The sequence below is a fragment of the Eulemur rufifrons genome, chromosome 20 (assembly GCF_041146395.1).
Source record: "Eulemur rufifrons isolate Redbay chromosome 20, OSU_ERuf_1, whole genome shotgun sequence".
NCBI classification, from domain to species: Eukaryota; Metazoa; Chordata; class Mammalia; order Primates; family Lemuridae; genus Eulemur; species Eulemur rufifrons.
In genome coordinates, this window is record NC_091002.1 from 4,841,735 (window position 1) to 4,867,282 (window position 25,548).

General features: G+C 48.5%; 1 protein-coding gene across 11 annotated transcripts in view; it reads left to right on the forward strand.

The window, feature by feature from the left end:
* The first annotated feature begins 8,262 nt into the window (after positions 1 to 8,262).
* PIGG (phosphatidylinositol glycan anchor biosynthesis class G (EMM blood group)) overlaps positions 8,263 to 25,548 on the forward strand; it is a 38,644-nt gene continuing 21,358 nt past the window's right edge. For 4 of the 11 annotated variants that reach the window (XR_011236427.1, XR_011236428.1, XM_069496499.1 and 1 more), the window contains exons 1-6: positions 8,263 to 8,696; positions 9,370 to 9,575; positions 15,084 to 15,293; positions 16,535 to 16,723; positions 17,768 to 17,909; positions 24,176 to 24,388. Coding sequence is in view for 7 of the 11 variants with exons in the window: in XM_069496499.1 (XP_069352600.1) it covers positions 9,483 to 9,575; positions 15,084 to 15,293; positions 16,535 to 16,723; positions 17,768 to 17,909; positions 24,176 to 24,388 (847 nt within the window). In the remaining 4 variants the exon portion in view is untranslated. The remainder of the gene's footprint in view (positions 8,697 to 9,369; positions 9,576 to 15,083; positions 15,294 to 16,534; positions 16,724 to 17,767; positions 17,910 to 24,175; positions 24,389 to 25,548) is intronic. The other 7 variants (XR_011236425.1, XR_011236426.1, XM_069496497.1 and 4 more) reach the window with 4 other exon arrangements.

Genomic DNA, 25,548 nt, shown 5'->3' on the forward strand with positions numbered 1-25,548 from the left:
GCAACGTACTGAACTCGCCAAGGCGCCTTCCCTGGTCTGCTTCCTGGGGAGCGTGTGGGGCCCAGGCCCTTCCCGGGGCCGCCCTGCTGTGCACCCTGACCTTGGGTATGAGAATGAGGGTGAGTCCAATAGACCTGGGCAGGTGCCCCTTGCTGGCTCTTCACGGTGTGGCCTTGGGCAAGTCATTTCACCTCGAACCTCAAGTTTCCTCAGCTGTCACAGGGAGGTGATGGGATTCCCTGGGCAGGTCTTGGAATGGCATCACCCCTCCCCCAGCTCTCACTGTAGGCCTGGCACTGCCCTGTGCCTTTAATCCTCAGACCTCCTGTGAGGAGGTTGGGACTGCTATTGCCCCCGTTCGCTGTTGAAATGGAGGCACAGAGGGGTTATGCGCCTGGCCCACTGTCACACAGCAAGTAGAGGCCGAGCCTCAGAGCCCAGCATGCTGAACCCACACCACTCTGCCGGCCTGCTGCCAGGGATGTGCCACCCATTGGGAACCAGGCAGCTACTGTACCTCTCTGCCCCTTGTCTGGGCCAGAAGAGCCACAGGCCAGGGAGGGAGGCCCAGGTGCCCCCGTGGAATGTCCTCTGGTCCCAGATATGGCTGGGCCAAGCCTGGCAGTCCCACCTCCAGCTGCTGGTCAGCCCTGCAGGAAGTGAGGTGCAGGCCCCGCCTGTGTGGATGCTGCTGCAGTGCGTTTAAGGGCCCTGTCTGGGCACCCCAGGCCAACCCTAAGCCCCCAGATCCCCCTGCTGCAGATAGTGCAGGCTGAGGGACTTGGCCTTTAGCCTGTCCACATGTCCACAGCCATGAGGCCCTGCCCTGACCTGTGGAGAGGGTCATGGAGCAACCTAGGGCTGGGCCATCACCACCCGGAGAGGGGCCTGAGGCATCTGGGGGGTGTCCCCTCCTCCCACACACACCTGGACCTGCGTGGGGATCTGCCCTCGCCTGGACCGGCACACCTCGGCGCCCGCTGAACCGCAGCCTGCACACGTGGGGACCCCTCCCGAGGGCGGACGCACAGTTGCCAGCGTCCAGCTGCCAAGGAAAACAATGAGAAGCGGGAACAGAGTTCACTTCCCCAACTCTCCATCCCAGACCTCCCTCAAGGGCCAGGCATGTTGACATAACGCAGGAAGCACCGCATGGGATACCTGCCCGGCCTGCCCACCACTCACCAAAACATGCCGCCATCTCCTTAGGAAAGGCTGGGCCAAACCCCTCTTTCCAGCCTTCTAAGTGGGAAGGGGGCCTAGCAGGAATGGGCTCTGGGCAGCCGTGGGCCCTCCTCCAGCTTCCTCCAATCCCTCCCATTCCTCGGCTCCCGGGCCCACAGCACGGCCAGGAGAGGTGCCCACTGCCCCTTGCAGTGCAGTTTCCAGAAGCCGTGACCCCAGGATGCTGGGCTTGCACAAGTGCAGTCAGGCTGTCCTGCTTTGCCCTTGAATTTGGTGTCAAATTCTGGTGCAGGTGGGTGTTTCGTGGTAGCAGCCAGGAGCCCATGAGAAATCACATCCCCTCCCCGAAGTCTGTGGGGTCAGAGGCCACGTGGACAGGTATTCACTAAGGTTCATGAGGACAGTTCCTCCATGGGCACAGAAGGGCCCTCGGCCCTGAGGCATATGGGCCTTCTCCCATCTCCCTTGGCAACAGCTGGCCTCCGGGTGCACTTGGCCCTGGTGGGGAGGGTGGACTGGGAGCACAGGGATCCCCTGGAGCAGGCAGTACCCTACAGAGGCCTCTTGAGCTCCTGGTTCTGGGTGTCCAGAAAGCACATGGCACGTTTGTGATGGTGAGGGCAGAGCCATCTGCCAGCTCTCTCCAGCTGGCGCCAGGGCCTGGGCACCCACGGTGCAGCTACCGCCTGGCCTTGTCCCCACACTCTGGGATGCTGGCTCCCCTACCCCAAGGGTCAGGAGTCAAGGTCACATCACCGGCAGCCATCCCAGGCCCCTCAAGGAGCCACACCCACTTCTGGCCCCAGGAAGCACCCACCTGCTCATCTGAGCCCTGTCCTTGGTATCAGCTGCTGTAGCGTCTGGGGTGGAATCCTTCACTCTCACGGCTTCTCTGTAAAGCAGCACTTCCTGCCCACAGTTCAGGTCAAGGCCCTGGGGCTTCAGGGATACCCCAGGCACGTGCTAGGACGGGGCGGTGCATCCACGTCCTTCCCATGCAAAGGACTCTCGCTGGAGGATTTCAGCCTGACCTTCTATCCCTCCTGCCCAGGACTCACAGGGTCTGCCTGAGGTGGGCTTTGCATCAGGACGAAGGCTCCCCTCCAGCCCGAAGCTCTTCCTGAACGGGTGCCAGGCCACAGGGGGTTCGCTGGATGAGACTCCCTAAATGCGCCCTGATTGTGGCCCCTGGAGGTACAGCCCTGCTCTGCCCTTGGTGCCCTCAGCCAACACCACTGGCCCATCCTCGGGCATTGAGCCCACATGCAGCAGCCGCGGCCTGCCCTTCCCAACACCGCCAGGCCACAGCCTGGTGTAGACGTCCCACCTAAGCAGGGATCATAGCCAAGGAGCGAGCCCCAGGGGACGCAGACCATGGGGACAGCAGTCTGCTCCACTCGAAGGCCACGTGGGGTCTGGCTGGAATCAGGCTCAGGGTGGCAGGTGGCCGTGGCCTGGCTGGGACGGTGTGGGCAGGCCCCCAAGAGGAGGGCTCGGGTCCCAGAAGGCAAGGATGATGTGACCCCCACCCACATCAGCTTACCTCGCAGCTGGACAAGCTCCCAGACAGGCCCCCATCTACTGAGCCGTACAACCTCAGTTGGTCACTGGGCCAGACTGCAGGGAGGGTCATCACCAACCTTGGGGTGTTCTCCCACCCCAGTTTTCAGGATGACAACAAACACCCTCTGCTCACCACTGACAGGTACCAGAAAACAGCAGTGCTCAGGGGGCTCATTGGAGACCCCTCCATGGCGTGGGCAGATGCCAGCACCAGCAATCCCAAGTGGGCAAGACTGGGGACCCGGGGGTCCAGAAAAGACCCTCAGGGCAGAGAACGCCAGTGCTGTGGTTGAGGTCGGTGAGCAGCTAGGACTAGGGGCCCTCCCCCCCACGGAGCTCCCTTTAGGGTCTGACATCCCTGGGAACTGCGGCCGCCCGTGCAGAAGTCAGGACTCGGGTGGCCGCGGGCCAGCCCCACTGGGCAGGAGCAGGGAAGCCCCAGTGGCTCTCACTCAGCTGCTGTTAGAGCTGGGGATGGTTCTGGAGTGTGGCACAGCCTCATGCCGGGTGGGACCAGGTGGACAAGGGGCCTGGAGACCCCTTGCAAGCGGCGGGGCAGGGAACGCAACCCCTGTGGCGCCTCCTGGCAGAGCCAGATGTGGTCAGGACAGAGGAAGCAACTGGTCTGTGGCCAATAGCGTCTCATTCTATCTGCGTCCAGAGTGACGAAGAAGGCTGGGTGGAGGCTCCAGGTGGAAGAGACCAGTGGGCAGTGCCAACTGTGCACTTCACCAGCCTCCCACACAACCTCTGCACCCCCGCTGGGCGGCCGCAGGGACCGGGGTGGCCCCGCAGACAAGCCAGTGCTGCCCGTCAGCCAACTGTGGCCAGACACCCATTATCTACAATCAAGAATGTGCCCTTGACTATTTCTATGCCCTCTGTATTTTCTTCATTTCCCTCAGTTTTTAGTAAAGTTCCTCTTAGACATATTAGTCGAGCTCATTGGAGCTACAAGGGGAAGGAGAGGAGTTTGAATCTTTCTGGGCTGGGAATGGCAGGAAGCAGTGGGCAGGGTGGGGATGGGGGCCCACATGACTCCCTCACCCCATGCTTCTCCACAGTGAGCACCCGGTTCCTTCCCAACCCTGACAATTGAAGTAAGAGCACCCCAGAAAGGGAGAATAAAAACCAAACTGGGTAGCACAAACCCTAACCCTAACCTTAAACCCAATCCTAACCCTAACCCCAAACCTAATCCTAACCCCACCCCTCTAATCCGGACTCTATCCCTTAACCCTACCTAACCCTCCCCCAGCCCCACCCCCTAACTCTAACCCCTAACTCTAGCCCTCACCCCAACCCTAACACCCTAACCCTAACTGACACCCTCTCCTTTTGATCCCCAGTCCAGGATGCAAACAGGCCTGGCAAAATGCACCTCTGATGCCCCACCCTCCAGGAGACACCGAGGATCTCAGTGAAAACACTACTTCCCTAAGCTTCCAGGAGACTGTAGGATCCCATTTAGTTTCCCCTCACTGCCACTGTGCCCCTGTGTCAGGAGAGTTGAGTGACATTAGAAAACTGCCCTCAACTGCCTATGACTCCGCTTCCATGAAATGTGGGTATTGCTGTCAGCAGCAGCCCGATATCGCCAGCTCCCTATCGCCAATTCCCTCTTTTCAGGGGACTGCAAGGAACCTGGCCAGGCCACACCCACTGCCCTGCCACCCCTCCAATGAAGGCAGCACCCTTGACAGACTGCCCTCCCTCCTGCAGATGCTGAGACGCCCTGCAACCCCACCCCCCGCACCACTCTCCACTGTCAGGGTGTGATGGGGACACAGAGGATAGCGGGGACTCCAGCAAGCCAAGTGGCAATGCTGTCAGACCCCTTGCTGCCAACATGATTCCTAAGAGACAGATTTCTAACAGACAAAGTTGTTTGTTTGTTTGTTTGTTTGTTTTTAAATAACACTGAGTGTCTTACATGAGACAGAGTTATTGAGCAAGCAGAAAGCCACTGCTGCCCAGCCACTTTACAGGTGATCACAGTGACCTTAACCCTTATCAAACCCAATCCTAATCCCAACTCTAACCATGAACACTACCCTAACTCCAGCCTTTAAACCGAAATCTAACCTGAGGCCAACAACCTGGGCCCAACACCATATTTAATCTAACACCTACCCCTGATGCAATACCTATAACTAATCCCTAACACTAACCCTAACGTTCACCCTAATTCTCAGCCCCATTCAAGCCCCAAGCCTAACTCAAATCCAACCCTAAAACTAACCCTAACTGTACCCTTAGCCCTCACCCAGCTGCCCTGGCCCTACTTGTCTGAATTCCACAAAGTGGGTGGGCTACATCATCCCATCCAACCCTGGACTCCACAGGCCAGCCATATCTGTCCCAAGTGAGGACCCACGCAACACACTCAACAGCTCTTTCCAAGAGGGCCGGGGGTACTTTGCAGCCTCAACTATAGGGCCCCCCGTGCCAGGGAGGCTCCAGGGTGAAAGCTGGTGCTGGGAGACTGGGACAAGGACATGAGGCAGAGGTGGCTGATGCTGCACCAGGCAGACTAAGGAACATCAGGGGTCCCAGCTCAGCATGGAGAGACCATTGGTGTTTAGTTCAGTTCAAGGAATGACTCGGCTTGTGAGGGGCCAGTGAGCACAGGGCCTAAAGACCCCCGTCCCGAGACTGCAGAGCCTGGACTGTCCGGACGGCATGTGATTTGGGGGAGCATTTTCCTGGGGTAAGTTCTCTTGCTCGGGAGGTGCTAACAATGCCAAGTCCATGAAAAAAACACGGACCTAGAGTTTGCAAATTGATCAAAAGTAACAAAGTAAGTACATGAAAGCTTTTAAGCTTTTGAGGAAAAACTTAAAAATTGTAAAAGTAGCTTGTAAAAGCAACCAGGAAGAGTAACCTCTGTGAGGAAGTGGGTCTGCTAGAAGAATGCATGAAGAGAATCAAAGGTTGCTGAAAAATCTACTTCTTAACTGGAGGCCAAGGAATTTTAAGTACATATCCGAGAACCAGATCTCTCTGGAAACATTACACAATAACATGGGGAATTATGAACAAGTTTCCAAGGGAAATGGGACCTGATCATGACCCTGGTGTGTACAGAGAAGCCCTTGGCTGAGCTGCCAGGTTAAGGAAGCTTTGAGATTAGAGGTGACAGACAGATTACAAAGGAAGCCGATCAAGGGTGTTAGAGACACACAGCTCTGTGAGCTCAGCCTGCCTCTGTAATCCTAAACCCAAACCTTAGCCTATTGCTAACCATTGGATCATCAACCCCAGCCTTAATCCTAAACCCCTAACCCTAACCTTGACCCTAAAATCCTAACTGTAGCACTGGCTCAAAACCCAAAACCCTAACCCTAAACCCAGCCCTAGCTCCAACTCCAGCCCAACTCCAACCCTAACCCCAAACCCTAACCGTCACCCCCTCCCCTCCTCAACCCCTTCCATCCTCATCCCTCCCAGCCTCACACTTGCCCTCCCCAACCCAGCCCCTCCCCGCCAGGCCCGGGCCCTCCCCAAAGCGATGCCTGCATCCCCAATTGGCCCCGCAGCCTGCACCCTCATCGATGCCACCCAGGCAGGCCTGACCTTCGGCAGCAGGGACAGGGACAGTCACGCGGTGGGCACTGGCTGAGGACATCACCCCCCAAGAAGTGGAGGCACTTTGTGAGCACAGGCAGCACCAAGGGGCTGGAGGCTCTGGGAGGGGCCGTGCCAATGGGGAGGATTCTCTCTCCAGGGGAATTTTTTTTTTTTTAATATGAAGGAAAAATAAAGACATTGTCAGATTAAAAAAATGAGAAAAATGTGTCACAAGACAACACACAATATAATATAATTCTACTGGATGGAGAGCCCAGGAGGCTGGCAGCACTGACTGCGTGTCACGCCTGTGTCCTCCATGCCTTCATTTCCCCGCCTGAGAAAGGAGGACAACAGTGTTAGCCTGAGCTGTCAGGTGGTTCTGAGGATGTGAAATAAGTCAAATAGAAGCCTCGGGGCTGTGCGCCCCACCTAGCAAGTATCCAGTGAACACATAAAGAAAAACAGCTGCCGCCTACGGCGACGAGGCAACAGAAATGCCTCTGCAGTGTGCCTGCAGGAAGTGCCACCGTGTAGGTCCACAGTGTGGACACAGAGCACTTCAGGTACATTACAGGCAGTGTGCGAGACTGTCGGGAGGGTGAAGACTGGAGCGGAGCCATCGGCAGCTTTCAGAGATCTGCCTATGGATTTGGGAATTATATTCCATTATCCACCTAACTCTGTCTGTGTACGGCCATTCTCACCACTGTTCCTCTCATCTCCCCTCACCCAGATCATTCACGTAAAGCAACATTGGCAGAAGAAAATATTTGTACCTAACAAGAGGTTAATAACCAGAACATATAAGAAATTTAACAGAAAAAAACAAATAACTTGATTAAAAAATGGGCAAAAGACCTTAATAGACATTTCTTAAACAGTAACATACAAATGATCAAGAGGTATATGAAAAAATGCTCAACATCACTCATGATCAGGGAAATGCAAATCCAAAATGATATACCACCTCACTCCAGTTATTAGCAGAATAGATATTATCAAAAAGACAAAATAAAACAAGTGTTGGTGAGGATATGGAGAAAAGGGAACACTTACACACTGTTGGTGGGATTGAAAGTCAGTACAGCCGTTATGGAAAACAGTATCGTAGTTCCACAAAAAATTAAAATTAGAACTACCATATTACCATCAATCTCACTACTGTGTATATATCCAAAGGAAAAGAAATCAGTTATGTTGAAGAGATAACTGCACTCCCATGTTTATTGCAGCCCTAGTCACAACAGCCAAGATATGGAATCAACCTAAGTGTCCAACAATGGGTGAATAGAAAAAGTAAATATGATATACATACATAATGGAATATTATTTAGCCATAAAAGAATGAAATCCTGTCACTTGCAACATCATGGATAAACCCAGAGGACGTCATGTTAAGTGAAATAATCTAAACACAGAAAGACAAACACTGCATGACCTCACTCACATGTGGAATCTAAAGTATCCCAAGGAGGTCTCCTGGAAGCAGAGAGAACCGTGGTCAACAGAGATGGGAGGGCAGGGGGAGAGGAGGATAAGGGGGGCTTGGTCAATGGGCGCAATATGTCCTGGGGTTTAGCACACAGCAGGGTGACTTCGGCTGACAGTAAGGTACGTTAGCAAATCGACAAGAGAGGCTTTTGAAAGTTCTCCCCGCAAATGCATGAGGTGATGGACACGCTAACTACCTTGATGTGATCATTACCCAACATATATGTACAGAAATATCAAATTGTACCCCACAAATATGTACAACTACAATGTGTCAATTAAAAATAAAAAATTAAAAACACCCTGCCTTACGGGCGCAGGGCTCCGAGGCCGGTACCCGCGGGGAAGGCGGCCGCGGAGCGCCCGGAGTCCCGCCGCTTGCGTACTTCCGGCGCGCCTGCAGAAGTGACGCAACCAGGGAGCCGGCGCGGGTCAGACCTGTCAGCTCTCGCCGGAAGTGGCTGCGGCTGGGCCAGGTTCGGAGTGGGTCTGGTCTCTGCGTCCCGGCCTGGCGGTGTGCACGATGCGGCTGGGCTCCGGGACATTCGCTGCCTGTTGCGTGGCGATAGAGGTGCTGGGGGTCGCAGTCTTCCTTCGGGGATTCTTCCCAGCTCCCGTTCGTTCCTCTGCCAGGACGGAGCACCGAGCAGAGTCCCCAGCGCCCGAACCCTCGGCGGGTACGGACCCCTCCCCGGGCGTCTCCACTCCCAGGGCCCCACTTCCCCCAGAGGACCCTTTTTCTGAGCCTCGGTGTTCCCGGAGGTCTCTTCCATTGTGGTCCCCCTCCCCCTTTTTTAAACCTCCCCAGCGTTTTTTTCTGTATCCTAGAACTTTGTGGCAACCATCACTACTGGCCCCACTTCGACCTTCCTGATCACCACAAAGTAAGCTCTCCATACCCGGGATCCCGCCCCTCTCTAGCTCTACTCATCCGTGACTCCTCCTCTTTCCTGAGCAACCCTTTGCATCACTCTCTGTTGCGGGCACCCCGTTTGCCCAATAGGACACAACAGATAAGATTCCTGCTGACTCTCTCGTGTTTTCTTCTTTGACATTCCTCCAAGACCTTCCCCCCAACCCCCACCCCGGCCAGTGACTAAGGCCCCTGCATTGGGTCCTTGCTTAGCCCTCACCTACCCAGAACACACACCAGGTAAAGGCGCTCCGGTTCTGGACCAGATGTGCACAATACCAGCCACTGACCATGTAAACAGTGTTTATAAACGTTCACTCATCCTTTACCTGCAGCGCAGTGTTTTAGGTCAAGCTCCCTCCCTCAATGTCCCACCCATTCCAGTACCCGTATGTAGGGACTCCCCTGTCCCAGTACTCCTCACCATGCCAAGGGCAATTCACTACCTTCCACTAGGGCTCCCTAAGATTACTTTCTTCCATTAACACCGCCTCCTCCCAGTGCTGCCTACCAAGTACAGGCCTCCTCTTTTGGGTCCAGATATGGCAGAATATGTGCTGGAGAAGTAGGCAGAAGCTAGATTATAAAGGTGCTTGAATGCTAAGTTTAAAATTCAATTTCGTTTTTTTCTTTGAAACCCTTAGGATCCAGTTCTAACTGGACCAAGCTCCCACCGCCTCTCTTCAGTAAAGTTGTTATTGTTCTGATAGACGCCTTGAGAGATGATTTTGTGTTTGGGTCAAAGGGCGTGAAATTTATGCCCTACACAACTTATCTTGTGGAAAAAGGAGCATCTCACAGTTTTGTGGCTGAAGCAAAGCCACCTACAGTTACTATGCCTCGTATCAAGGTAAGTTTGCCTTAATGTTTTATGAATCATGGTTTGGCTCATTTGAAGGTTTAGAGGGATTTTCTGTAATCTTCGACTTAGAATCCCAGTTTTAACTAAGTGGAAATTTGTTTGGTGCTATCAAATTAGCTGGGACAGTAGAATGCTGAAGGAGCCTCACAGATACGGTTGAACTGAGATCCAGGATTTGTGCCCCTTGCCAAGTAGTTCATGCTTCATGAGAATTCTGAAGGATTTAGAGCTAGATTGTCCAGACCAGCCTAACTCCAGAGATATCCTCCTCAGTAACCTGTTTTCTTCTTTAATCGTCAGTGGGTCAGTTACAGTCCTGGAAGGAGCCCTTGGAGTTATCAAGTTCAGTTTCTTGACTTTATGGATGAGGAAGCAAACTCAGATCAGTTTAAATGACTCATCCCAAATTGTGGTATAGCACATAACGATCAAAACAGTTTGATCTGGCTGTGACAGTTTTCACTGTTGCTGCTATATAACCTTCAGGCGGTCAGCCTAGTGAGCAGGGCTTTGAAGTGTGTAGTGCTTTACCCAGCAACCACGGGTAAAGAAAAAAGTAAAGCTTTGTTGATCGCCTCAAAAACTATTTATTGAGCAAGTACTATGTGCTGTTGCGTTAATGGGTATACAGTTGGGGAAGAATTGTATCTCTGCCTTCATGGAGCTTTTAGTGTTTAGTGAGATACATATCCATTAAACAAATGAGCATACAAATAAATGTGCAGTTATAAAGCGTGGTTAACACATGAGAGAACAGAACAGGGTGTGATGGTCAGTGCTGGGTGGGAGGGTTCAGTTTAGATTAGGGGGACAGAAAAGCCTGTCTGAGGAAATTACACTGAAGCTGAGACTGGAAGGATGAGTAAAGAGGTGGGGACAGAAAGGAGCAGAGGAGTTTAAAAGTTTGTGGATATATTGCATGTTAAGACGGCATAAAAGTCTCTGAGCCTTGCATCCATGGCTGATCATGTGACACTTTACTCTTTGGTGAGAAGGAGCCACTTACTGATTTAAGGCTTGGGGGCAACATTTGTAAGTACTCAGCAAATGTTCCCTGGATAAAGAGAGCAGTCTGGGATTGGAGGAAGGCCAGTGCCAGATTGTTCACTGGCTTTTTCCTTGAGGCTCTTACTCTCTCTACCACTTTTGGATGTGGTGTGTCCTCCATTCAGCAACATTTACTGAGCATCTGCTGTCTACCACACAGTGCTCTAGACAAGAGGCCTGTCAAGGGTTGCTGTTTTGCTGAAACTAGTCCCAGGAAAGCTGGAAGAAAGGCATCCAGGCTCCAGATCGTCAGGAACACCAGTTTTTTTATCTGCTGCACAGAAGTATGGAAGGAACCGTTTCCTCTTTTATTCTTTTAAGAAAAATGTTACTAGGGCTCTGGGCAGATTTGAGAAAATGTATAAGTGAGTGTGTAGGCTCCGGGTTCTTTTAGACCAGCACATTGGCAGGGTGGTTCTTAGAGCCGCCTGTCTCCAACCCATCTGTTTCATTTCACCTTTGCTGGGGAGTCTCACCCAAAAACAAGTGTTTTGTTTTCAGTCCTCTGCAGATTCTTACTCCTCAGTCCCCACCAAGGAGGAGCTAGAACAGGAAGTCCATAGCTGGAGTTAGGGCTACACAGCTCTGGATTTGGTGGGATTGGGTAATCTTGGCTGAGGAACTTTCCCCTGCCCTGCCTCCAATCAGAGAAGGGGCTTAGTTAATCTCCCGGTGTGGATACTGTTGGCACTAAATGCTGGTCCCCATGTCTTAAGACTGACGTTCTCAGTGTGCTTTCACTTGCTAAAATCCTGCAGCAGCTTCGTTTTAAAAGTCTATACTTTTTGAATGCCACCTTTTTTTTTCTTTTTAAGTGAAATTGAGTTTTATTTGGAAAGTATAGAAAATGTACTCCACAGACAGAGTAGAGGCTGGTTCTCCCTGCAGAGGAGAACCGGCCGAGTGCCTTCCTTTTCTTCCAGGACTTTATAGTCATAATGATAGCTGGCATTTATTGACAGACTTGAGCCCTCCCTTAGATTTCCTAGGACAGCAAGCTGCAACCCATTTGTGCCTGCTTGGCTTCCTGGGGTGAGGGGCTACCATAGTCCCTGCCCTTTTTGCAAATATCAGTGGAAGCCCAAGCTACTGTGAGGAGGAGGGAAGTGCCTTGTAAAAGCCACAAAGGAAAGAATGAACAGATTCAACTACATGAAAACAGAAATCTTTTACGTGGCCAAGACATTACAAACAAAGTCAACTAACGATAAACTGAAAAAATTATTTGCAGCGTACGTGACAACAAGATGTTAAGTCCGCGCTATGGAAAGAGGTTCAAATCAAGGGCAGACAATCCTATGGAAACTGGGCCAAGTATATAAAGAAATCCACAAAGGAAGAAAGTAAAATGGCCACTAAACATGTGAAAAAATTCTTAACTTTACTGTAATAGTAATCAGAACAGGGAAAGCTAAAGATTGCTAATATCTACTCCTCACAGCAACGAGGCGAACAGGTTCTCCTAATACTGCGGATGTGAATGTAAGTCGACTGAGTGTGTGTCTGTACTGCCGTCACCGCAGTGCACCACCATGCTGCTGTGGTCTCTAGCCTGAACTCTAGAAGTCCCCAGGACCCCAGTCCCATCCAGACACAAATCAGAGCATGCCACTCTACTTCTTACAGCCCTTTGGTGGCTTATCCGCTGCCTGGCTTGAACACTGAACGCCTCGACCCTGGCCCCGAGGCTCTGTGTGGTCTTGCTGCTGCTGACCCCGTGCGTCCTCGGGGGAGCCGCTTTCCCTCTGCCTGTGTCTTTCACCAGTGAAGATCACACACAGCTCCGCTCCTCACGTTCGCTGCTCCTTTCTGCCTGGGCCGTCTGCAATTTGCAATGTTTTCCCCTGGAAAACCCCACCCACCTCCACATCTTTTCAACCTTCAGGTCTCAGCTCCAATGGCACTTCCACGGGGAGTTTTTAAAAATAAATGTCCATTAAAATGGTCTTGGTTAAATATATTGTATATCTACATGCTGGAATACTTGTAGCTGTTTAAAGAAAGATAAAGTAGTTGTACGTTTCCTGGGGAAAGAGGTTTTGTGATATGTTATTAATGGAAAAACAAAAACAAGTTGCAGAATAATTTGTACAGTCTGTGCCATTTTGGTAAAAAATGTGTACCTTTGTATATTTGTATTTGTGTATATACAGAAAAGAGTCTTAAAGGGTACTTACCAGAAGTAACTGCTTGCCTTTAAGGGGTAGAATTTTGGGCTGAGGGAGGGTCATATTTTAAAAAAATAACTTTACTGAGATATAATTTTCATACAGTAAAGTGCACACATTTTTGTGTCAGCTCTGATGAGGTTTAACAAACGTGAGTGTCCCTGCCTCAGCTCTGATTCCGATCCCCGACCCTAGGAACGGTGGCGGTTGCTGCTGTTACTCTGTTTGTGTGGTGACTTGGCTAAACTAATTCTGCAGAGTCTGTCTCCCGCAGAGTGCGCAACTGATGTCTCTGCTTAGGGTTTTGTTTGTTTGTTTTTTGGTTTTGTAATTCTCGCCGGTCTTCCTGAGGGCTGCCCCTGGCTCAGCACAGCTCAGTGGTCAGCCAGCGCCTGGTCGGAGGTTGAGCTTAAGCACATCATGCCGCAGGGCGTCCACCCTCTGTTGGGGGATCGATGTGGGTCGGGACACGTGTGAAAAGACTCAAAGACTGTTCAGTTTTCAGCCCTGCCCGGACTCACTTTTTTTTTTTTTTTTTTTTTTTTTGAGACAGAGTCTCACTCTGTTGCCTAGGCTAGAGTGAGTGCCGTGGCGTCAGCCTAGCTCACAGCAACCTCAAACTCCTGAGCTCAAGGGATCCTTCTGTCTCAGCCTCCCGAGTAGCTGGGACTACAGGCATGCACCACCATGCCCGGCTAATTTTTTCTATATATATTTTTAGCTGTCCATATAATTTCTTTCTATTTTTAGTAGAGATGGGGTCTCACTCTTGCTCAGGCTGGTCTCGAACTCCTGAGCTCAAACGATCCACCCACCTCGGCCTCCCAGAGTGCTAGGATTACAGGCGTGAGCCACCGCGCCCGGCCCTGACTCACTTTTTGTTCCAGCAAGGCCTGCTGCTCAGCCAGAAGGAGTGGATAATGGGGGCCCTCTCTGGTCTCCTGAGTGTGTCTTCCACATTCCAGGAACACATGGGAGCTCACAACAGCTTGCTCTAGTGGCCTCCGTCCTCAGATTCCCTTTTTAAATTTCAGCCTGGTCTCGTGATTGCTGCAGCCAGCATGGAGGACTCAGGCAGTTGGGATACCAGCGTTCCCTGTTGTGTTTTCACAGCCTCCCTGGGCCGGGGGCTTTTCCCTGGAGTCCACATCAGGTCAGGCCCTCCGTGCTGCTGTGCCGCGGAGCTGGGGGCGGGGGGAATGGGAGCTGCCCTGTGTGAAGACACCACAGGTACTTGCTCTTCTTACTGAGATTTAGTATTTTTTTTTTTTTTTTGAATAAGCACTTCTCAATTTGTTGTATAATTTTAGTGATTTTTCCAAAGTTCTGAAATGGTTAATTGTGACAGTTTCAAATGGTTTTGTTGTTGCTCTTGGGGGAGAGGATTTGCTGAGCTCCTTACTCCGGCATTTCAGAAGTCTGGTTATTTCATATTTGTATTTATTTGCTATTAATGAAGTTTTGGCAAAGTCATTACACCTGTTGGCATTATCCAGATTCCTGTTGATTTTCGTTGCAGAGGCCCCTGATGCCAGTGCGTGGGTGGTTGTATAACTTCAAGTCACAGAGATCCATTGCCTATCACTGTGGCCTCTGAGGTCCTATGCTCACTCTATGTCAGAAAGTATGAGGACATGTCACCCTCCTCTGAAAATACAGTGCAGCATAGGGGGTTGCGGCTAAAGGGATGGTCGCCCTAACATCCCCAGCCCAGTTTACTCTGCGAATTCCGGAGGTTCACTCTCAGGGACTGCCTTTCTCCTGACTTTTCACTCAGAGGTGGACATTAGAATTGCTGGATGGTTAGAGTTTGGAGTTTGTTAGATAGAGTTACTGGAGTTTGCTTGTCACATGGAGCAGGTCTGAATCTTAAGGGGGAACTTGACAGAGTGTTTGAATCTGCAGGTTCGTGTTTTCAGTGCGTAGCACATTCGGCCATGTGCTTTAGTCCTGTTATTACTCTGAAGCTTTGGCCGCTGCTGTTGTCTGGCTGTCCCTAGCCACCTCCTTTATCTTCTCAGCAGCCGAAAGGATCATTCTGAGCCACAAGTATTCTCTAATATGGTTACATTTTTATTATTGACTTTGCAATTTTTGGCCAGAATCTGTTTAGCTTTTTCTTCTTTACCGTAATTGCTGTCCTAGTGTTAACTCAGCCTCCAGGATTGGGGATGCCCTAGTTTCATGCTCACCTGCTTCACCAGTCACATGATCTTCCGTGCCCGCCTCATGCTGTGCTTTCAGACTCCACGGTCTAACCCTTGAATGTTTCCCACTGCAGGCATTGATGACAGGGAGCCTCCCTGGCTTCATTGATGTCGTCAGGAACCTCAACTCTCCTGCGCTACTCGAAGACAATGTGATCAGACAGGCAAAAGCAGCTGGGAAAAGAATATTCTTTTATGGAGATGAAACATGGATTAAATTATTCCCAAAGCATTTTGTAGAATATGATGGAACAACCTCATTTTTTGTGTCAGATTACACAGAGGTCAGTTTTTAAAATAAGAGAAATCTGTCATACTAGATAGAACCTGGCACCACCATTACTTAGTGAGAGGCAATATTATTTTGTATGCAGCTTTTATTAATTTGTCAGGAGTAGAATGAAGAGATTATAAAAATGATCTGTTCACATAATTGTTTCCAACCCAGAGATGGAAACCCTGTGAGCAAAGATTTATGCAGCCCAAAGCATGGAACAGCTGAGCGTCCTTTGAGGGGTACAGAGGATCGGGAAGGGCTGAGCTGAGTTTGATGGGTGAGTGGAGACTTCCCAAGTGGACAGGACGGGTGGCAAAGCTGCAGGACTCCACAGCCTGCCTGGGATCCGGGAAGCTGCTTGGTGCTGCAGGTGGAGCATCGTCCTGCTCTGAGGACAGGTGGTCAGCTGGGCAGAGCCTCGTCCTGAGGGGCTTTGCCCTGCTTTTCCAACAAGAGAGTGAGATTGGACCCACACTTAAAGAGTTGACCCAGGAGCACACCAGCGTGTCTGTGCTTGGCATCGGGTCGGGCAGCCTCACCACTTCATTTGCTGGGCCTGGTGGAGTGTGTGCAGCTCTGCTTGTGCTGGCAGTCTGTGCCACAGTGGCTCTAGGTTAACCTGTGCAGACACAGCAGTTACTTGGCAGTGCTGTCTGAGTTCCCCATGCTATATGTGGCATTCCTCAGAAACGCTACCCTTTGTTGTAGGTGTTTCAGTGGGAGGAAGGTGGGCTAGCTGAGGGGTCCGGGCTGACCAGGCCAATCTCTCCATGATGTGTGCCTTGAGTGCTGTGTCCCTTTCCCTGCAAGAGCAGCTTCTCCTCAGCTGCACCGTCCTGGTCACTTTAACTCTAGGTACCGTCCTGTCTTTGGTTAACTGCCCTTTGCCATCAGTTACTTCATGACCACTTGAGTCTGTTTCACTTGCTCATTTGCTCAGCTTAATTAAGACCAGCAGTGATCCCACAGGAAAAGTTTTGTCAGAACAACTCATTTAAATTATCAGTATAGTATGTTTGATCCACAGCCTAGGGTCACAAAAACAGTATTAGTAAAAGTTTAATGCTAATGTTTGTTTGTTTATTTATTTATTTATTTTTAATGACAGCTTTTTTGTCTTTCAACTTCCACAAGTCCCATTACCTAAAACAAACCCCCAGATTTTAAAATGACTTTTCCTTTTTCCTTGGGTAGTCAAGATCAAGGGAAAGTTAGGTGAGCTGCTTGTGTGTACCTTTTCCCTTAAAGGTGGATAATAATGTCACGAGGCATTTGGACAAAGTATTAAAAAGAGGAGACTGGGACGTGTTAATCCTCCACTACCTGGGGCTGGACCACATCGGCCACGTTTCTGGGCCCCACAGCCCCCTGATCGGGCGCAAGCTCAGCGAGATGGACGGCGTCCTCATGAGGATTCACACCGCGCTGCTGTCGAAGGTGAGGCTCGCTGTAGTGCGTCGTGTGACGGAGTTTCACACGGATGCTTCCTAGAAAAAATAAAACTGCCCACGTGAACGTAAGTGACTTATGTGAATGTCGTGGCCACTGTCAGTCTGCCAGCCATGGCCCCCATCCACGTGCAGCACCGCAGCCCTGCAGAGCAGTGACTTGTTATCCCCACCCTTTTATTTGTCCATTCAACCAGTATTTCCTAAATACCTTCTGCGTCACTCTTTCTGTCTGGGCACTTGGGTGTGACAGTGAGACAGTCCACAGCCGTTGGTGGAGCTCACATCCCAGCCAGGAGAGACGAATAAGATGCGGTGAGTGTACTGGGAAGTAATTGGTGCCACAGACAAGCAGGGCAGGGGGAGGGAACAGCACTCCTGTGTGGAGGAGAGGCTGCAGTTTTAAATAGCACCTTCAGAGGCGTCCGTGAGGACTAGCAGACTTGAAGGGAGGGAGGGAGGGCGGGCCGACGTGCTGCCCGTGCAGGTGCGCTGCAGCCAGGCACTCGGCGAGGGTCAGGCAGAGCCTGCTGGCACATCCCGGAGCAGCAAAGGCTGAGTGGCTGGAGCCTCCGTAGGCAGAGGAGCCTCGTAGGCACTTCCCGCACAGCTCAGGGCTCTCTCCATGTGCTTTGGGTTTTATTCTCACTACAATCCCATGAAATAGATTCTGTTAGGATCTCTGTTGACAGATGTGGAAACCGAGGCGTGAAGAGTAATATACTAGGGTCTCACAGCTTGAAAGTGGCAAAGACGGAAACCAAATACAAATCCTCTGCCAGCAGAAGCCAAAGGGCAACGCTGCTATGTTCTGTGAGCTGTGTGTGATTCTGCGTGTTTCGTTTATGACATTATTTGACTTTGACCTTTTGATCTGGCTATAAGCTGATAAGAAAAAAATGTATAATTCATTGAGAAAGAACTTTTAGTACTACTTATAAAGTAAAGCTATACTCTAAGGTTGTTTTCTTAACCAGATCATGTGTTCTCTTCAATCAGAATGCAGTTGAAATATTTTTCCTTTACCTTATAGGAGAGAGAGACTCTTTTACCCAATTTGCTGGTTCTCTGTGGCGATCATGGCATGTCGGAAACAGGTAGTCACGGGGCTTCTTCCACAGAAGAAGTGAACACACCTCTGATTTTAATCAGTTCTGCGTTTGAAAGGAAACCTGGTGAGAATTTAGGGATGTGTAACATTTTGAAACTATGTTATATCTGTTTTGTATAGCCTGGTTATAGTTTTTAGAAGCTGTACAAGGTTGAAATATCCTGAGCTATGTGAGAATGAAAATTAGTGGGGCAAAAGGCGTCAGGATTTGGAGTTTACATCCCTTGCCCTGATCCTTAAAACACAGATATTTTTTGTTAGAATTTCGTAATATGAATGTTACTGCCTGGGTATCTGGAACTGTTAAAAAAAAAAAAAGTTGCTAGTAGCTTAGAGACATCAGAACCACACAGGTGGACTGAGGAAACATGCATACTTAAACTTTTAAGAAAGTTTTCATTATTTCAAACCACATCTTGAATAGCAGCGTCAATGAGAGTCATGGGATCCAGTCAGCAGGATTGACGGGGGACCCACCTTTCCGTATTCAGACACCCCCCAGGCACACAGCACCCATTTGACCCGTGCCCTGACTCTGCTGCCAGTGCCCCTGTCCTCACTCCCGCAGCCTCTTACAGGTCTCAAGCAGCATCACTCACTCACCCGCAAGACTAAATTACATCCCTCTGTCAGTCTCTTCCGTAGCACCGTGTGCTCTCTGTCAGCATCCTTAGCACAGTTTGCCACCGCAAACTTATTTGAGGGATTTATTCGTTTATGCAATTCATGTGATATCTGCCTCTGCATTATGGTTTAAGCCACATGAGGGCAGGGCCATGTCTGTTTCACTCATCACTATGTCTAGAGCCTGAAACATTGCCTGGCACATGACAGATGCCAGCAGATATTTTCCAGATGGATGGCTCTTCCACGTGAATGAGGATCGCTTGGGGAAGCATCTCCACCTGTTCCTTCTTTTTATGGAGCTTCCTCCTCTAGAGTGTCTGACCTCCTAAGATGTTATTGGCTTTTGTAATCTGAGCCTTTCCCGGGTGCCAGGCTGGAAGCCTGCCTTATTGTGGGTGCGCACACACCGTGAGCCACAGCACCCAGCTTTCTGCACCTGCATTTCACCACACTTTGTGACCAGAGCAATGTTGAAGTATAGCTCACCCCCCTGAGTGAGAGCCCATGCAAGAAACATCCCTTCTTCCATCCATCCATCCATTCGTTCAGCAGCGGTGTTTTGAGCACCTGTGCTAGCCCCGGCGCTGTGCTAGGCCCACAGACTCACACAGGAGTAAGACACAGCTTTTGCCCTTGAGGAGCTTATAGTCTGGGGAGGAAAAGAGATGATAAAGCTGACGTTTTTTATTCTAGCACTACTAGGGCTCTTGTTTATCAGGAGTGCTGATGTTTCCTCTCTAAACTGGGTATTTAATAGACCAGAGGCAGGAAGGGCAAGGGCAGCATGTGTGCAGGGTGCCTGCAAGTGCTGCCCACACTGCCAGCCTCGATCCTGATAGTCGGTTCTGTTTGGTTTTTAAGAACAGCTGTATTGTTTATTCTTATTATGCCCAGACTGTACTCTTCGGTATATTCACAGAGGTGGGCAACCATCGTCACAGTCAATTTTAGGACATTTTCATCAACTCGGTGAGAAACCCCGTACTTGTTAGCAGTCACCTTCCACTGCTCGCAGCCCCAGACAGTCACTAATCTGCTTCTTGTGCCTCTTCTGGACGTTTCACATAAATGGAACCATTTCATTTTGTGTGTATGGCGTTTTTCACTTAGGATAGTGTCTTTCTTGTTCATAGTTGTGTTGCGTTTCAGGACGTCATTCTTCTTTGTTGCCAAATAGCACTTCAGTGTTTGGATTTACCTCATTTATTAACTGTTCATCAGTTGATGGACACTTGGGTTGTTTCCACTTTTTGGCTATTACAAATAATACCGCTGTGAACGTTTGTGTACGACTTTGTGTGTGGGTCTGTGTGTTTATATGATGTCATTTTCTTACTCAACTCCAGCTGTGTCCCACCCACTCCTGTGTGCTGTTACTAATAGATTACGTTGCTATATGTGGTAGACCCCCAGCATAATTACACAGCTTTATATAATTATACAGTTTTATATACTTGCTTTTAAAATCAGTTAACAGGAGAAATATGCTTTTATACTGTCTTTTATAATTACTTGATTAGCTTTACTGGTATTCCTTGGTTCCCTGTAGATCCAGATTATTATGTGGAGTCACTTGCTTTCAGCCTGAAGAACTTCCTTTAGTATTTCTTACAAGGCAGTTTTGCTAGCAAAGAATTATCTTTTTTTTTTTTTTAATCTGGGGATATCTTTATTTCTCTTTTGAAAAATAGTTTTGCTGAGTATTTTTGATAGACTTTTTCTTTCAACTTTTGAATATGCTATCCCACTGCCTTCTGGCCACCAGGGTTTCTGATGAAAACTCAACTGTTAATCTAATTGGGTTTCCCATTTCTTTGTCTTCTAGCATTTTTACTGTAATGTGTCAGTGTATTTTGTGTTTATCAAATTCAGAGTTTATTGAGCTTCTTGGATGTGTAGATTAATGTTTTTCATCAAATTTGGGAAATTTCCTCTGTTCTTCAGATTGCATAATCTCTATTGATCTATCTTTAAATGTGCTGATTCTTCCTTCAGCCACTTCAAATCTGCTATTAAGCCCCTTTAGTGAATTTTTCATTTTGGTTATTACATTTTTCAACTCCAGAATTTCGATTTGATTCTTTTTTTAAATAATTTCTAAACCTTTATTGGTATTTTCGATTTGATGAGAAATTGCCATCACACCCTCCTTTACTTCTTTAACCATAGTTTCCTTTATTTCTTTGAACATATTTATGATGGCTACTTTGAAGTCTTTCTGGCATCTGGCCCCTCTCCCAGAAAGGTTCTCTTAATTGCTTTTTTTTTTTTTTCCCTGTGTTTGAGTTGTACTTTCCTATTTCTTTTACATTATTTTTATCTTAAAAATGTATGCAAATTTATTTTAATAAAAATAAATGTTAAGGTATTTATTCTGAAAAAGAAACAGTTTTGGACTATATGCCATGTGATTTCATAGACCACCAGCATGCTGCTGCCCATTCCCAGGGTCCTCACCTCTACGTGAGAAGCATAGGTCTGGGTCACTCCAGGGTCAAGGGTCTGGGAAGGAGAGTGTGCCTGTTCCTGGACTTCCACGAAGGACAGAGCAGGTGTATTTTATCATCTGCCTCTCACTACTGGAATGTCTTATCGTGTTTGTTGTTTTATCCCCCAAGCCTAGAATAGTGCGTGGCACCTCGTGAGTCCTTCATCAGTATTTGCTGATTGAATGTTTAAAATATTGCATAGGTGGGAACGCAGTAGGGCTAGTGGAAGTAGAGACTGCTGCCAGACTGTGAGAGTGGTTTCCTGAAATGCTGAAATGTCTTCAGTGGCTTCCATTGCCTATGAGATACAACTCACTCTATCATGTGGCCTACACTGTGTTTGTATTATAAAATTACATTTATTAAAATAGTTTGTGCTGCAAGAACTGGTCAGACAAATTAAAAGAGCAAAAATCAAGAAGCCAAAAATAGACCCCAGTGTATATGGGGATAAACAGCATTAATTCCTTAATATCATCAAATAGTGTTCAAATTTCCAATGTTTGCTTCTCTCTCTCTTTGGTTGTTTCAGTTTATTTGAATTAGGGTGCAAATAATATCCATGCACTGTGATTTGTTTTTATGTCTCTTAAGTCTCTGTTGATCTATAAGTCCCCAACCCCAAACTTTTTTATTTTTCCACAGTTTATTTCTTGACAAAATTTGGTTATTTGTTCTGTGGAGTCTCCCACAGTCTGGATTTTACCAGTTGCTCTCTGCACTGTGTGCTTAGATGTCCTCTGTCCATCCCATAAATCTCTTCGGACCCATAGGCTAGAGCAGATTCAGATTTCACTGATTTATTTTGGCTTGGTCTGGTATGGTCTGGGCAGGGCTCCTTCTAGCAGGAAGGATGTACTGCCTGGCTCTCTGCTTTAGTGTGATGTTAGTAACTACTGATGATCAACTAGGTCCATTAATTCAGTAGAGGTTGTAAATTGTGATGTTTTAATTCTATAATTCTTTTTCATTAATTAGCCAGTGTCTTAGTCTATTTGTCTAAAACCAAATACCACAGACAGGTAATTATAAAGAGCAGAAATGTATTTCTCACAGTTATGGAGACTGGAAAATCCAAGCCTAAGGCACTGGCCTCAGGCTGCTCTCTGCTTCCAAGATGGTACCCTGAACGCTGTTGCGTCCTCTGGAGGCCAGAACCCTATGTACTTCCATGGCAGAAACTGAAAGAGCAAAAAGGTCAAACTCTTTTGTGACAGATTAATCTATTCAAGAAGGCTCTGCCCACATGACCTAAACACCTCCCCGAAGGCCCTGCCTACTGTTGCATTGGGGAGCAAGTTTCCAACACGTGAGTTTTGGGGGATGCATGCAGACCACTGCAGCCAGAATAATTCTATAAAGAAACTCTTCCTCCGTCTACTTTTTGGTTCCTCACTGGTATCATTTATGTAAAAGAGATAGGATAAATGGATTACTCTTCTCACTTAATTACCTGATTCAAATCAGTGAATGAGTTTGCTAGCATCCTTCAACTGTGACCAATTAAGTTTGTTCCTTTTTTGGTAACATTGTGAACTCGTGGCCTTAGGCATATTTGATTTGTTTCAATTCACTGTAGATACTACTCTTTAATATTCAAATTGTCCTATCATTGGCCAGTGGGAACATCTTCAGATTAGCTCCTGAGTCCTTTCGGTAAAACCTTGGTGGTCTTCGATAGCTTTACTGCTCTCTGGTCTGTAACCTGTTCCAGGTTGTCATGCACATTGCCTTCTCTTCACCTGCCATCAGCTACTTCTCCAAGATGCCCTGGTTCCTTTTAGTGGTGTTTGAAGTGGTATTTGAAGACTGCTGCCTCAGAGCTAGAGGCGCTCACTGATACTGGGTTAGTCATTATTTCTAGACAGAGTAAGGAGATTTTTTTTTTTAAGATAAAATGATCTTGAGTTTGTATGGATACTTCCAATTCACCTTCAAAACTGTAAAATTAACTTCTTAGATCTTACATCTCTACTTTCTTCTTCCTAAGCTTGGAATCCCAGTTGTCAGCAACCCCAGATATGATACAATTAGATCATCGCGTAATGACTTGTTTGCTTTGTCCCAAGCACACACTGCCACTCAGAGTAGCAGTGCCAGCACCGCCACTACCAGTGTGAGTGCCAAAAGCAGGTTAAGGTGGATTTGGTTTTGTGTTTTGTTTTGTTTTTTTCAGCTCAAAGCACTTAATATAAGAAAATACTAGAAGAGAGAAGCACTGCAAGAAAACAAGTAATAGCACTGGAGTGGCAAATTCTTTGTAAGCATAAACCAGCAGTCATCATTAAAGGGTTGGTCAAGAGATGACTTATAGATTTGGCAAAATTAAGATGAAAAATTCTATACAACCAAAAGTTACTACAAAGTAAGACCTCTACCCACTGACACTTAGGTATCCACGAAACTCACACTGAGTACCCTCACCACCTGTCCTTGGTGGCCCCTTGGTACCCCTGCAGCTTCTGGGGTGTGGGGGTGTTTGCTCTCTTTACTGATGACAGAAAGCCTGACTCCATTGAGTTTCTTGTCTAAGGTCATAGTGGATGGTGGCGGAGTGGCAGCGTAAGCCCAACGTGCTGCTATCACAGCCATTCTCCTTCCAAGGAGTTAGGGTGGCCAACCACTGTTGGGGCTTGAAGCGCTTTAGTGGACAGGCAGGTGTCTTGCTTGTCCACGTTGGTTACAGCACCTGCCCAGATGAGCCCAGCCTTATCCTGCTCCCCACAGCGGAGTGTGCTGCTGCTCAGGAGCCACCAGAGGTTCAGGTCTCTCCACGACGGTTGTGTGTGCATGCAGAGAACAGAGCGTGGAACATTCCAAATCCAAAGGGGCAGGACCTCAAAGATACCACCCTCACTGTTGTTCAGGGGTTGATTGTTTACTTTGCCAAGTGACCCTACCTTGGCGTCTGCTGACTATCTGCTCTATCCGTGCCCATCCCCAGCACCATAGCTCACACTGTATTGAATTTCTTGCACTGGGCTCTCCCAGTGTATTGTAAACTGCTGTAGGAAAGGCATTATCCTCAACTTAGAATGGGCATTTAGTAGATTTATTGACACAGAAAGCAATGAGGTGATTTCTGTCTGAATCTACATTGAATGATTTAAAGAAATGGATAATTTGACTTATGTTGTAGAAGGTCAAGTTGAAGAATGACTACCATCTTACACTCTCTGGAAGCCTGTTACTTAAAATGTTTTCTTTTTTCCAGGTGATATGCGACATCCAAAGCGAGTTCAGCAGACGGATCTGGCTGCAACACTAGCAATAGGGCTTGGTCTGCCGATTCCAAAAGACAGTGTAGGCAGTCTTATATTCCCAGTTGTAGAAGGAAAACCAATGAGAGAGCAGTTGAGATTTTTACATTTAAATACAGTACAGCTTAGCAAATTGTTGCAAGAAAATGTACCGTCATATGAAAAAGGTAAATCAATCCATAGTTGCTGACTTCTATCAGATCCATATGTTTCCATCAAGCTGGTGTTTTTCTGATGTTTCTGTGGTGTGCAGTTTGTCATGGGAATACTTTGCAGTCAGCACTTTTTGATTATGCAGGTGTGTTATTCTTTTCTTAGAACTTGTCACCTTTAGCAACACCCATAGATATGCAGTTATTTAAGTGAAATTCTTTCATAAATTTATTCAACAGATATTTACCAAATTCTTGTTATCAATGAGATAAAGCATTAAGTAGTGCAAGGGCTCTGCCCTCATGGAACCTTCCAAAGGAAGGAGAGAAAAAGTATAGTGATAGATGCCAGATGGTGATGAGTCCCTTAGGAGCAGAATAAACGGGGAAGGTGTGGGGCGTGCAGGAGGACGGGAGCCATCGGGGCAGGCCTGGCCTTTGAGCAGATGTCTGGGAGGGAGCCCTGCGGCTGCAGGTGCAGACAGGGTCCTGCCATGGGACGTGCCTGCACATTCAAGGAATGACCAGGGCCAGGGCAGCCAGGAGAGGGCAGAAGGATAAAACATCAGAGATGTGAGGACCTTTCAAGAGTTGGAGGGGCTTTCGCCTTTGTTCTAAGAGGGGAGCTGCTACAGGGCTTCGTGCAGGGCCTGAAATCTTCAGCTTGCCTTTTCCAGGGCTCGCTCAGGTACCCTCGTGGAGGGTTCAGCCTTGTGCTGTAGGAGGAAAGCAGTGAGGAGGCTGCCGTACTTTGGGGAGAGGTGAGGATGGTGAGAGCTCAGGTGATGGCAGAGTCCAGGAGAAGCATTCTGGATACATTTTGAAGATTGTGCAGGCAGGATTTACTGGTGCGCTGGCATATAAGGTGCGAGCAGACCAGAGGTGTGAAGAACAACTCCAGGGTTTTCAGCGGGAAGGAAAGAACAGCGTGACTATTTCCTAGGGGGACAAGATGGTAGGAGGAGCAAGTTTGCGAGGCTCGGTGCCTGTAGGGCGAGCGGTTTGATGTCTAGGAAGCCACGTAGGGAAGGAATTTCAGAAAGGAGGCAGTGAGCAGCTATGCCGAGTGCTGCTAAAATAAGATGAAGAATTGAGAACTGACTGTTTGACCTGACAGCGCTGGGTTATTGGTGACTTTGTCAGGAGCAGCACACGCCGCTGCTGGGGCAAGGCCT